This window comes from Dunckerocampus dactyliophorus, chromosome 4, assembly GCF_027744805.1.
Source record: "Dunckerocampus dactyliophorus isolate RoL2022-P2 chromosome 4, RoL_Ddac_1.1, whole genome shotgun sequence".
Classification (NCBI taxonomy): domain Eukaryota; kingdom Metazoa; phylum Chordata; class Actinopteri; order Syngnathiformes; family Syngnathidae; genus Dunckerocampus; species Dunckerocampus dactyliophorus.
The window spans coordinates 15,097,551-15,111,664 of record NC_072822.1 but is presented as its reverse complement, the minus strand read 5'-3'; the positions used below and the strand labels follow the sequence as shown (position 1 = coordinate 15,111,664).

Here is a 14,114-nt window from a genome sequence, read left to right as displayed (position 1 = left end):
ATCGAGGCTGTAAAATAACCCACAGTGGAGCCAAAGAAAGTTAGATAAAGATGGTCAGAAACACTATTGAATTCAAGAAATAACTCATAGCAAAATACGAAGGTGGTGTCCGTGTGCATCTCGCTGCCTCATGGCCATCTTTGTCAACAATCAAGTCTTCAATTAAATTAAATGTTCATTTATTCCTTTCATTCATCTTTTATATGCATTTTGAATCATTTTCTGCATGTGAAACTATAAAAAAGTGCTATATGTTAACATTTTGAGTGTCCAGGACGGATTAATAAAATTTACATTGTTTGTTATAGGAAAGCTTGATTCAGTTAGAGTATGTTTCAGTCTGAGGCTGACTTTCTAACCTTTTATCTGACTGGTACCAAATTTATAGTTGGTTTAAGAAATATGCACATATGCATATCAAATGCACAAATATATGTAGTGTAATAAAAGGAGGATTCGGACACAATTATGCCTACAAAGAAGAAAATATGACTCTGCAGCTAAAACATTTGTCAAGTCAGAGGTCACTGATGTTAGGTGAGTGGTTCTGGCTTGCAATCTCTGTTTGAGTTCATTCCAAAGGTATTTTCCTTCTTGGATCTTGCTTTGTGCACTGGAGTACAGTCATGCTGGTGTAGAAAAGTGGCTTCACCAGACTGTCCCACAAAGTTTGAAGCCAAAGTGCCTTGGTAAGATGGAGAGTTAAAATTACCCCTGATTGATGTTTACCAAGACTATTCAAGCAACAGCAAATCAACAGTTGGTCACTAGTAAAAATGGAAAATGCTTGTTGACAAGACCACAGAATTTGACATGAGGGCCACTAAACATCAGCACAAGAGACCTGTGTCCAGCATCATATTGACTACATGACACCTTCGCTCCTGCTGAGCCTGTCAAGCTCACAGCCATTGAGATGGCTGTCAGGTTTAGACACACACACCCACACACACTCCACGGTGTAGGTCAACACACTCTGCAAACACTAGATTCCCCCAAGGACCTGTACGTACACAGTGTCACACGCACCGAACACCAGTGCATGTGTAACGGGTGTGATGGAGGGGGGTGAGAAGGGGAGAGAAGAGGAGGCAGGAGGAGTCTGCATATGACCACAAATGGAGAGAGCAGACACCAGCTGTCACTTGCTTATGTCAGCTCTATTCTCAGCTCCTACGGGTGTGTGCATGTGTCTATGTGTGTTTGTGTGTGTGCCACTGTGATCTCAGCTAGCCGTGACTGGTTTCAATTACACAGCAAACTTTGACCCTGTGTAACTAAGCAGGGAGAGGAGCTACTGAGCGAGTGAGGTAGGGAGTGGTTAATTCCCAGATGAAGTGAAAGACGTGAAATTCACAGCAAAAAAACGTGAGCTGCTTTAGACCCCTAAGTGAATTATGCCAATCGCAGCAGCAGACTTACCCTTTTTCTGGGCGGTCCTCGTTCTTCATCCTTTTGGCCCCGCCCTGCTACGGCCCCGCCTCCTGTTCGCCCCTGACGCCCCCCTTTGCCTTCTCCAGCGGGAGGTCGGATGGTCATCCTAATCTCTGGAGGACAAATATAGTTCTCAAGGTTCTTGGGGGGCTTCTTGGTGCGCTTGGTGGTCTGGATCTTCAGCTTTAGACTTCCTTCTTGAAAACTTGCTTCCTTGATGGAGAACTCCTGCTCTTCCAGAAGCCCCTCTCCCTGTTCTTCAAGCCCCTCCCCTTCACTGATGCCACCATTAATCACATCATCACCGTGTGCCAAGCCAATACCTCGTACTCCTTCGTCTTCATTCCGCTCCGCCCTGCCTCCCTGTAACTCCGCCTCTTTGGGTCGGGCCGAGCCAACCAGATCCCTTGGCTCCATCCACTCTCCCGCCAGAGCCAGTCAGGATGGGGGGAAGCTGTGGCAGCCAGCCAATCAGACAAAAGACAATGGAAGTCAGTTGGGCTGCTGGGTTGTTGTCAATCAGCTATTGGGCTTGGCTTGGTTGGCCCACAGAAACGCTGGGAAGCCAGGGACAATCTGAGGAGAGAGCAGGTGAAACATATGATCAGTAATCCAAAAGAAGACAAGAATTCCCAAGGCTGCCATCCCATCGCGGACGCTTATTAGCATTAGCAGCCTGTTGTATGATGTGTTTAGGAAAACACACAGACTCACTACAGAGCTGTGCAGGCATGTTGAAATGCTGTAATTTACATTTCCTCCCAAGCAAAAACAAACTTTTTTGCCTCACTGACATTCTCTCCCCTGCTCTCCTCTTTCATCGCTTCTTGCTAATCTTCCCTCCCTCTCTCCTTCCCTCATTTGAGCCTCCCCGCATATGTGAAGCAAAGTTATGCAGACACTAGTGATCAGTGCAAAATAAGACATTCCTCTTCTTTGCTCCAAAACCAGGCTGAAGTTACCCTGAGGACACAAAGGAGGAAAAATGAAAGAAGCTGACTTCTGTTTTTTTCTTTCTTTTCACCAAAGCAGGAGAGGAGGGAGGGAATTACACATGGGGAATGAGAAGGCAACACAGAAAGACGAAGGGAAGGAATCTAAATTCTTTCCCCAGATGTGGTTTACGAGCTGGTCTGGAAAAACTGAACTTTTTTACACATGCATGCAGTGGCATATCTACACACTTGCGTGGAAAAAAAAATCCTGCATACTTCGGCAAATAAATACACATGCAAATGACAGAATAATTGGCTCGCAGCCTTGCTGCAATTCCTGCTCTCTGGAGAAAAAAAAAGGTTGTGGAAGCCATTTTGCAGAGGTATCAGGCCTTCCTTCCTTTGGATTACTGCACATGCGAGCATGCAGTTGAATTTTGTTATAGAACAAAAGTTGCATTTGTGTAATCACTTAATTACCCCACATGGGAATAAATAAGGAATTTTAAATAACCAAAAGACCTGACTCACAGGAACTAATCTAAAATTTAAGACAATATTTTTGAGATTTAGCAAATTCACAAATTTTTGAGAGACGGGGGAGGATTGTGGAGATTAACAGTGACTCTGACTGCATATGTTCTTCCAATTCAAAATCGTAGGAGAACGTCAACGTCAAGCTAGCAGGAGGAGGGGGAGCAAGTCGTGTCAAAAATAGACATTTTTACGGGTGTGTCATTTACTCGCTTTTTTGCCATTCCCTGGTGGTCTCAGGATCTCCTGTATAGAGTTGGGGAGCACAAACTACATCATACTGTGCTTCAGCGCCATTACGTCGCCCTTCCCTGTCCCTTGCTGGCCCATGCATACACTGCAAATTACACCAATTTGTGCTTCGGCATGTATAACACAACATTCCATGATTCCAACTTTTCTGACTTTGTGATTTAGTTCAAGTCGCTAAGCTTACCGTAAATCCGTTACTTTTTTCTTAAACGTCAAACTGCGGCTTATACAAATTCTAATCGTGTGACTTTTCCTTTACTTCCGTGCACTCACAACGAGCTTGCCAACCCACTGGAAATCACAGGAGGTCATTATATATCACAGTACAACAACATAACAGTCTGACTCACTGTGTCATCTTACTGAGAACAACACTAAATTCAACACACAGCCACTTAACACTCCAAAAGTATACCTCAGATATATAAAAACATGTACCGCTACAAGTTTAAAATAAATTTTCAAAAACATTTTAAAGTTTTCCCATAAGGCATTGCATCTGAGCAATGCATTCATTGGGGGGCTGCAATGACGTCAGCCTCCCTCTGGGCTCTGGGCTCTGGGCTCCAGACTCCTATGGCTCCCAGCATTGCAGTGCCATCCATCTATGTTGCTTGTCCTCCAATTAACTGCTCTTCTGGCAGTAATGCATTATGGATAGATGTTAAAATAGCTTCTGTTTGTTATTATAAACTCGTATTGGTACATCCATCCATCTTCTATGCCGCTTATCCTCACTAGGGTCGCTGGGGTATGCTGAAGCCTATCCCAGTTGACTTCGACCTTGACTGTTGCTAAATGAAACTAGCTGTGCACCTGAATAAACTTACCTCCTAGAGCCGCACCTCCCGCCCGTTATTTATATCGAACTTCCACATCAGCGGGCACCCTGAAACCCTCGGTTACACTGGCATGAGACAGTCGTCATTTATTGTTTGACTTCCCTGATTCTGACTGCTTCGAGGAGGCATGGAACGCCCACACTAGTCAAACAAACAACTTTAGATGTCATGCAGCCCAACAACTTGTAGGTCTAGCTGGGGCAGGTTGGTTGAGGTCAAGGCTCTCATGTTCTTCCACATCAAACTCATCCAAGTATGCCTTTATGGACCTTGCCAGGTGCACTGGGGCACAGTCATGCTAGAACAGAAAAGGGCTTTTCCCAAATTGTTCCCACAAAATTGTAAGCACATATTTGTCCAAAATCATAAGATGAACATAGAGCGCAAATGCTACACGGAATAATTCCCAGCTCCTTCCTAGTCTGTTCCCTCTGTACCAGCCCATGCTACTGTACTAACAGCTGATCTCCGTCGTAATACCAAACAGGCCTCACACCACATGCTTACAGTTGGATTGAATAATCATAATCCACAGCAGTAGTCCAACGAGACCACACACAAACTGTGTGTAATCCACAGGCAAAGAATGAGGTGGGTGTTCCGTATTCCTTTAAAAAAAAAAAAAAAAAAGCCTATTGAACCATTGGGCTTTCTAATGTATAAAACATTATTCATAAAAGTTCAGAACACCCCAGTGTGATATTAACAAGCCATAAAGAACCCTTGCGGCAATTTTGCATGTTTAACCTTCTGAACTTCAACGCTACTGACATCCAATTACTTTACACATGAACTAATACATGTTATGATTGATTTACTGTCTTCCTGGAAGCCAGTTGTTGTTATGCAATGCGGTGTCACAGACGTCAGTTAGCGAGAATGGACTCTTGTTGCTGTAGCCGAACATATTTTGTTTGTCGTAGCAGTTGGATTTGTGCTGCTTTTTTTGGCCGTCTGTAATCTCAGATGTCAACGCCTCCTCCACATGGAAGAGAGGAGTTTGGCTGGGTGGATGGCCACACCATGACTAGGATTATATTGAGGAGCAGCACAAATGGAAGGGGTTAAATGGGAGGTTTACCGGATAGCACAAATGACAAGAGTTTGACACATGATCATTCACGGATACAACTATAAGAATTAAAAGTACTGGGACACTTTACTGGGCCATTACACCTACAGAAAGTGGAAAGACATCTATTCATTCATCCATTCATTCAGAATAACAATATGAGGATATAGGTCACTGATGTTGGACCTGAGGTTCATAATCAAGGTTATGCATGCCATAGATGGTTAAATGGGAAACAGTCATGCTGGAACAAAAAAGGAGATTCCCCAAACTGTTCCCATAAAGTTGTCCAAAATGTTGTGGTAAAATGAAGAATTAAGATTTTGGGGCAACGAGGGTTGAGCCTTGATTGGATAAATATTAAATATATATATATATATATTGTATTTTTCCATAGTATATGTTTCAGGTCTGTGTAATATTATTGTGATACCATGGTATTCGAAATGGAGCCCATTGGCTGCAGGAAATCCAAAAACACAAACTGTAGTCAGTAAATTCTACACTACAGAACATTACACTACGGTCCATTTTAAATGAACATCAAACACAGACTGGATTTAAGCCCACATGACCCTGTTTGTTCCTCAGGAGCCTCACTGTCCCGAATGTCAGCTTGGTGACTTGCCATCATGGTATGTGTGAAAGCCACCCTGCCTGTCATGTGACTGAGCACAATGACAGGAAAAAGAGACAGCTGCCAACCACAACATCCCACACAGCCATCCATCCACAGGCATCAAAGAGGAATCGACCTACTACTACGACAACAAAATGTTGACATGAATTATGACAATCTTCATTCTGGGTCATAACTGTGTAAACTACTTAGCTGGGTCATGTCTATCCCTCCTCCCCCACTCAGTGCTTGCAGCCCTAAGCTGTGTTAGTTCTCTGTTACTGGCAGGCAGGCACTGAGTTTATGTAAGACTGACCCCTCCACCGGCCTCCCTCGCCTAGTCCAAGCCTCACTGTCTCCTCTCCCTCTCCCATGCACACAAACACTCCTGACACACACACATACACACACACACACATACGCATACGCACCTCCGCTTGCCTCAGACAGCAGCTTGATTGTGAGAGGCCAGACTCGCTGCATAAATAGCTTTATTATGTTCTCCAAACTGCCAGCAATACACCACCGTCTCTCGCAAATAGCATAAGGTCACTCAGTGAGCTCGATGTAAAAGGCTTCGAATGGGACACATCATTTTGCCTCCTTCACACTCTGGAGACCATTATGATAAAGCAGTAATGATGAAATGCAGATGGGCAGAGCTGAGGAGGTGAATGGTATAGACACACAGGCAAAACTTACGCGTGTGCAGGAAAGAAACACAGAGGGAGAGAAAAGGGGAGCAAGAGATGGCAGCAGAAACACAACCTTTTAAGGCTGCATACCCAGCAACACAGCGCTTGAGGTGGACTCACAAATAGCTCACACACACACAGATATACACAAGCCCGTGTGATATTACAAGGTGAATAGTCTTTTTTTTTCTTTGATGAGCAGGGGTTCGGCCATCTCACAGGGATCATGAACAGTGCCGGTCTGCCATTTTCATTTTTCATGTCTCTCATGTCTGTCTTCCATTCCCATCCAATCACATGTAACAATGCTTCTACAAGTTCTATCGTTGACTGGGGGGAACAATCAAAAGGAATGGCCCCAGCCTTCCAATACCTCTACATCTAGGGTTGGAATGCATCATTTTCTGAACTGAAAATCTATTATTTCAGAAGGGAACAGTTGCTCACCTTGTCTGTATCATTTTTTTTTTCGGTTGTTTGGTGCATGTGTTCATCTTCAGGGATGGCCTTAGGTACTGCTTTTAGTCTTTGGTCAAGAAGCTACATTTTCTAACTTTACTGAGGCAAAGTTTGCCACCATGTAATGTTATTAGTATAGCTAAATATAATGGTAGACAGGATGGCCCTCAGAGTTACAGCTCAAGGCCAAAAAAGTCCTAATTTCCTGGATCTGGATGGTAATTTAAAATGAATGAATTAGTCATTTCCACCCATTCAGTCATACCAAAGCTACACACCAATTTTAAACAAAATCTGTTGACAATTTTTTGTTATACTTGTAAAAACCAAGCATAAAACATGCTGTATATAAGAATGCGTTAAAAACATAACCACTTGCAGGGTAAGACAACAGGGACAGTAAGATTATTGATTCGGGTGCAAGGGGGGACTGATTCCATCACGACTCAAATGGAAAAAATAGAAAATATCTGAAAACGGAGTGATTGCAACAAAATGGAGTGCAGTGAATGGTTGCAACCAGTAGAGGCACTGTGAATTCAGTCTCAATTTCTTTGCAGTCTACAGAAGAACAACATGTCAGTCGACATCCACGTACAACTCATTTGGTCAGCATTTCCTGCTCAGGACAAGACCGGGATGTAAACAGTTCAAAACATTCAGAGAATATTCCATAACTGTTATTTCCATCACAGTCAATAAAGAAAACTTTGTCAAATGCCCACTCATAGTTCAGCAGATCATAATGTTGTGAACTGTGGTATAAATGTTTAAAGCAGTGCAATGCATACACACCTGCTTGAGCCACATGCTAGGTAGCACCATCCACACCTTCATTCCCCACACAAGCAGATGAATGTTAACATTTTAATAGCAGCAGAAGCTACAAAATGGCTGTCCGCAAAAACACCTCTCATGCTCCCCAACTGTCTTCCTCCTCCTCCTTGCCTCACTCCCATCAACCTCCTCTCAGTGCTACCTTACCCCTTCTACCGCCTCCCTCTCACCCTGTGAGATGTGCCAAAAGGTGATCCTGAGCTGATATTCTGCTCAGAGAACCTGCCAACACTTAGATTTGTCCTTGGATACCATTCATATTCCCTCCCACTTTTGCCTGTGATCCTATTTCCACCCAGCTCAGATAGGAATTCACCTTATTGATTCCTCACGCTTTAATTTCAAGATTCATTATCTAATAAGGGATTTATTATGGTTCAGTCTTTAGCACCGCAAAATGCTGCTCTTGTTATACCTGTTGACAAGAGAATTCCATTTAGTTCCACCTCTTTACAAGCATCTCTCTTCATATGTCCGTCATCCTTATTTTTGCAGACATCCATTGGCAGCGCTTCCACACCATATATCCTACAGACCTGACCAATTTTCCACACGCTCCCCAGCTAATTCAGGCGTGTCTATTTATCTTCCAGGGCTGAGGTTTGTGGGGGCTGCTGACAGCCACTGCTTACTTGCTTTTCCCTTTCAGGCCTCACCTGCAGACGTACAGTATAGAGCAGCAAATCACCCTGAGCTGCACTGTGTCACACAACAGAGAGGCCACATGAAACCCTTCTGAGCTGGTGATGAATGACGCCTAAGAGGGGACCAATGAAAACAAAACAACCTCTCCAACAACAAGCTCTCCTCAAGAGCATCTCTACCTCATATAAAATGAGTAGCAAACACACACACTTTTGCAAAAATCCATAGCAATTTATTTAAAGTGTCCAGGACAGTGCCACGGCCATATGCTTTCTACGTGCCATGACTGATGCTATTTGATGGAGATTAAAGATAAAAACGTTTTATAAAAAAAAATAATTATAAAAATTATCAAAATAATTTCACCTTTACGATAACAGGTTCTCCTTACTGGTAGCCTCTGAAGTACTGTCTTGACTTTTACAACTTGAGAACGCCTGTACCCTTTTAGTCCTGGAAAAGTTACCTAAGAATCCACCAATTAGTCCTGTTTGTGCAGATTGTACCTCGAGGGATGAAAATAGAGTCCCACTGCCCTACATCCACTCCAGTAGCAATACACTGGAAGAAATAGGTGAACAGCAGGGTTTTATCTACCATCACGATCCAATTCCCCCAATTACCAAGGTATTACTCTGTAATAACAGATCAAGTGACACAGCGTCAAATGCAATGCTTTTTAATCGTATTTTTTGACAAGGCACGGGGCGTTTTAAATATAGTGAAACCCTTGAAATTGCTGAGACGCTGGTTTGTGCTATGGCACTTTTTTTCACTGTCAAGTGTAAAAATACCTGAACCACTGTTGACAATGACAAAGAGGGGATGCAAAGGCGATTGGCAAATGTGCCTCTCGCATCTCACATGCAACATTCGTAAATGTCATGCAAGTGCAAAAAGAAGTTAACCCCCATAACCCCCACACTGTTACACCCACGGTGTAAGAAGGAGAGGTTCCGCAGGTCCTTCATACCGACCGCTATCAGGCTCTACAACACCTGAACCATTTTGTATTCACTATGTCACTATGCATTCTTTACTTATGTATCTTGCTTGCTGCTGTAACAGATGAATTTCCCTGCTGTGGGATTAATAAAGTACTACTACTACTACTACTGCTACTACTACTATAAAATAAATGGTCGTCGTTTTATGGCATTCCTTGGTACAACGTTTCATAGTTACAAACGCACTCCCATAAATGATTAATACTGTACAAAAACCAAAATACAGTTGGTAACTTGCGCGGCTGAAGGGTAATATGTCGGTGGAATAATACCGTACGAAGTTGCGTCACTACAATGAAGAAGGATAATGTCGGTTTTGTTCTTCTCAGGGCATTAAAATCGATCGCAACTGGACTGTTCAGGTGGTCTTAGAAGACGTTTCACCTCTCATCCGAGCAGGTCTCATCAGTTCATGCTCAAAGACTAGGTGTAACAAACACTAGTCAGACTATACAGTATAGGACAGCTCTAGTCTGAGAACTTGGTGCAACATCTTGGTGCAACTTTCAATACAATGACCTGGATGAATGAGAATATTCACAGGCACTTTTGTTCTTATTTAGTTAACTTGAACCTTCATGACGTCTCCCAAGCCAGAGGCAGACTCTTCTGGTGGCAGCACGTCAAAGAAAAGAAAAGTGAAAGTGAAAAGCGAAGTGAAATTAGACATTGTAAAACACTCAATGGAGAAATCAACATTGGCTGCATGCTCGGTCCAAGCCGCTCAAACATCGTGACCATCACGAGAAAGACAAATACATAAAGGTGGTAATCTTGAACAAGTGAAAGCATCTTTTACTATGAAATGGACAGTGATAACTAAACAGCATAGTGGTCTCAGTAGTGAGACACCCTTCTCCGAATAAGCCCCTCTCTCCTTCCCTTGTATGACATCCCCATCAGCAGTGTAGTACATCAACAGTGACTTAGCCCCCACTTGGTCCCGTGAGTCCAATTCTGGTCAGATTTCCGTGACGAGGAACGTAGTTCCGCTTAGTTGCGATGGCCACTTAAGTAAAGAGTTTGGCTTCTCAAAACAAGATGCTTTCAAAGGAGTAATACATTTGCATCACAGAAATGCCTCCTCGAAAAATCACACCTCCCAAATAGCTCGGCACTGCTTTTCTTTTTCGTCGTATCACTGCGCACTGTCACCTCTCCATTGTTGTGAATGTGATGAAGATGGCATGAAGATGATGATCCGCATCTTCATCCGTTGTGGAACACATACTGTATGTAAACAAGATGGCTGCGATGCTCTCGCAGCCAATAACGATGCGGAGCCTCGCAGCCATCTTCATCAAATACACAACACCGGACCGTTCGCAGTGATACGGCAAAAGAGAAAAGTAACGGCAAGTGATTTGTGAGGTGTGATTTTTTCAAGGAGGCATTTTTGTGATGCAAACGTATTACTCTTTTGAACGCATATTGTTTTGAGAAGCCAAACTCATGTCAAAAAATCCTAACTAAGTATCATTTAGGTATAAATTCCGACTAAAGCTCAACTTACAATACATGAAAGTCGTAGGAACGGAACTCATTCGTACCCCAAGGACTACCTGTAAATACAACAAATCACAGTGCATACAATATGCCTTTGCTGCAGTCTTCCTGCTTTCAATGTGGAGTATGTTCTTCCTTTCTCTTTTGGAATATGTGTTGCAAAAAATGTCACAAAAAGCCAAAGAAAAAGGAATGAATGACCTGAATGGATCCAGTGATGCTCGCTGAGCTGAGGTCTCATGCAATACGTGCAATAAGTCATGTCGGAGGTTCGAACAAGTTTGTACAACTTTCGAGACATGTTTTTTCTTTATTTTCACTGACATGTTTGGTTGAATTCCAAACGCATTCAGCTTTAGATGTTCCCCTCTATTTCCAGAGCTTGAACACCATCTTTAGTACATACTTTACTGTCTCCTCTCTCTCACAATTTAATGTATTATCATTTAATGTATTAAATGATGTGAATTAATTGGACACCAAATTAAGATATACCCTTTTCAGGGCAAAAATTGTAAAAGTGTCAAGGGTACAGTACATTCCCAGTGAAAATATGTGATACACTATAAAAACTATAAAGGTACACGTATTTGGTTTCTGTGTACATGGTTATGTACATCATCAATTGATGGCATCAATAAAAAACAGACATAATGAAGATTATAACATCAAGATTCAAACATTGACAGAAGAGATGTATTTAGGTGTAGGAGGCGGCCACTTACCCATGTCTAATGTTGTCACACACTGAGCTCTGACGTGTAAATTATTTATCAAGATCATTTACAATCCATTTAGACACATTTCACACAAGCGACGGATAGGATGACAGCCTCCCGGGGAGCTGTCACAGGCTCCTGGAATATACTTGTATGCTTTTTTGACACAAAACCCCGAGGAAAATGGCGTCAATGTTGCATGGGAAAGAGAGAGAAAAAATAGCGAAATGGGATTTGCAGCCGATGTGATGACAGAAAGCAAGAAGCCGCACAGGGAGGAAGAATCCAATCAGAGACGTTTATGTCCAACTCCAAGCTATGTCCAGGTCTCTATGCGGCTTGACTGGCAGCCGGACAGAGAGCCTGCCCCGGGCGTCTCGCAGGATCCCAGCCAGTGGCGGAGCGTCGCCTTGTTAAGATCCCTCACAAATCCGCTCCACTAGGAGAAGGAGAGGTGCTAAGGCTATTACCGCAGCCAAAACGAGCAGGCATCCGTCTGCAAGAACCGGCTCCAAGCGGGCAAATGTCAGCTTTCCAACACAGGAGACGGCGTGCTTTAGTGTGGCTTTCCCCCTGCAGCTTGCATGGGATCAGGTCTCTTCACTCTCTCGCTGCTGCTGTTCTCGCTCTGCTTTCCCGATTGGTGAATGTCAGAGCCCAGAGCTTGGTGTCTGGTAATGATCTCACCCAGCAGTCTGAACATAGGAGAGGAGGAGGAGGAGGAGCGACATCGCCTCCATCTGGTAGCACCTCGCCCTGCGCGTCTTCTATAAGCAGCATCTCCAAATCTCAAGTGTCGTTTGTAGGGAACCTCCACCTGAAATTGATCAGTGGTTTACGAGTACTAGACTTTAACTTATTAAAATTACACAATGGCGAAATGCTGGCCAAATCATTAGATGCACTCAAATAAGAGCCTTCAGAGATGAATGGTGGTAGACAACCACAATGTAACCCACTGGCCATCAAAATAAAACATTCAATCACACAACCAGCTTCCGGTAATAAGGTTAGCTCACATGAAAGTCACAGGTGAGTTGGAGTCTATCCCAGCTACGTTTTATTTGAGATATTTTATACTAATATATAAAAAAATAAAAAAAATAAAAAACATACTAAGTAATGGAAACTACAACATTTGAATGCAATACAAATGTTGTTATGCAAAGATTTTCTTGTGAGCTATGTGAGTGGGTAATATAACAGTGTTGTTACTTTTGAAACAGTAGTTCATTTGATTACCTGTTACTGGAAAACCATAGCAGCATTGATAATGCCGTTATCTTTAATGTCGTTACTCCCAATACTGGTTATCAATAAACAGCAATTCTCTTGTGAGCATGAGTAATCATTGGGGTAACAGAATAAACACGTATTATGACACAAACTATGATCTGATCCTTTTTCCTGCATATCCTGTGAAGACCTCCTATTCTATGCAAACAGGAGAATTGCAATATTGTTCTCAAAAAAGAGACACTTCCATTTAACTGAGCACTGTGTAGTCAGTTTGGGTGCTAACAAAACGTGTAAATCTCATCATATGCTGTTTTATAGTGTATTTTTTTTTATGAGAAACACTACACCAACCCTTGGGTGAATCCATAAACATGTTTTATTGTCTTTGTCTCCACAGGACATGTTTGGCTCATTAACCATGACTAAAATGACTATAGATGATGCTGACAAGGACTGTGTAATTGAACATATGTGTTCAGTGAGACAACACAACACAGTGTTCTAATACTAGTGGGGGGGGGTTTTCCTTGATATGTCAAGCTACAGCCCCGTGTAAACCCAAGTCAAGCCACAGACGTTCCTCCCCTTTATCATTGTCAAAATTTGATATTGTGTTCTAATGCAAAACTTGACCTTCCATGTATGGAAAATGTTCATTTAACATTAACAAACAATGCATATTATATCAGGTGACCTTATCTTTCCCTGTGCCCTCACATGTAGTTAGTGTTTGTGTATAAGTGGAATAATCTCCGAGAGGTGTTTCATCAGCTCTGGTGGTATTTGTGATTGTGTGCACAGCGGCATATCAAAGTAAGTTGAAAGTTGAAAATTGACATTGTCATTATTGATAAACATGTTGCTGCTGTTCCCGTCCCTCACTGAGCCATATTGTTAATTCTCACTGTGTGTTTCTCTTATGATTCACATGGGCCTTGGCTTATGATTCACAACATTATTCATCAGACTTTTCAGTGATCCCTCTGGCCAAGACACATCTGCATTTGTAAGGTTTCCCTTGTCAGGTTGGCATTAATTATTAATAATTCTGTTTGTGTGTATGTTTCATTCACAGTGCCCCACTGTCTATTTTTCATCCAGGACATAACATGGAGGAAAATGTATAAATATAAATTCTGCCTTATTTCGGTTGCTCAATAAGGGGATTATAGCTGGTCTTTGTGTTTTTAGTGCAAGTGTTTTCTTCTATTTCTTTCCTATTTTAAGATAGAAAAATGAAAAATAAAGCACACATAATTACAATATCCTTCTAGAGCCGTCCTCGCAAACTGTTATGTTCAAAATCTTGGCCAAAATTT

At 42.4% G+C, this 14,114-nt stretch overlaps 1 protein-coding gene across 2 annotated transcripts in view; it reads right to left on the bottom strand.

Moving 5' to 3' along the window:
* setbp1 (SET binding protein 1) overlaps positions 1–12,229 on the bottom strand; it is a 49,412-nt gene extending 37,183 nt beyond the window's left edge. The window contains exons 1-2 of one of the 2 annotated variants that reach the window (XM_054772746.1): positions 11,563–12,229; positions 1,423–2,010 (exon numbers count right to left, since the gene is read on the bottom strand). In XM_054772746.1, coding sequence (XP_054628721.1) covers positions 1,423–1,851 — 429 coding nt within the window. In that variant the 5' untranslated portion in view covers positions 1,852–2,010; positions 11,563–12,229. The remainder of the gene's footprint in view (positions 1–1,422; positions 2,011–11,562) is intronic. The other variant, XM_054772747.1, reaches the window with a different exon arrangement.
* Positions 12,230–14,114: the final 1,885 nt, after the last annotated feature.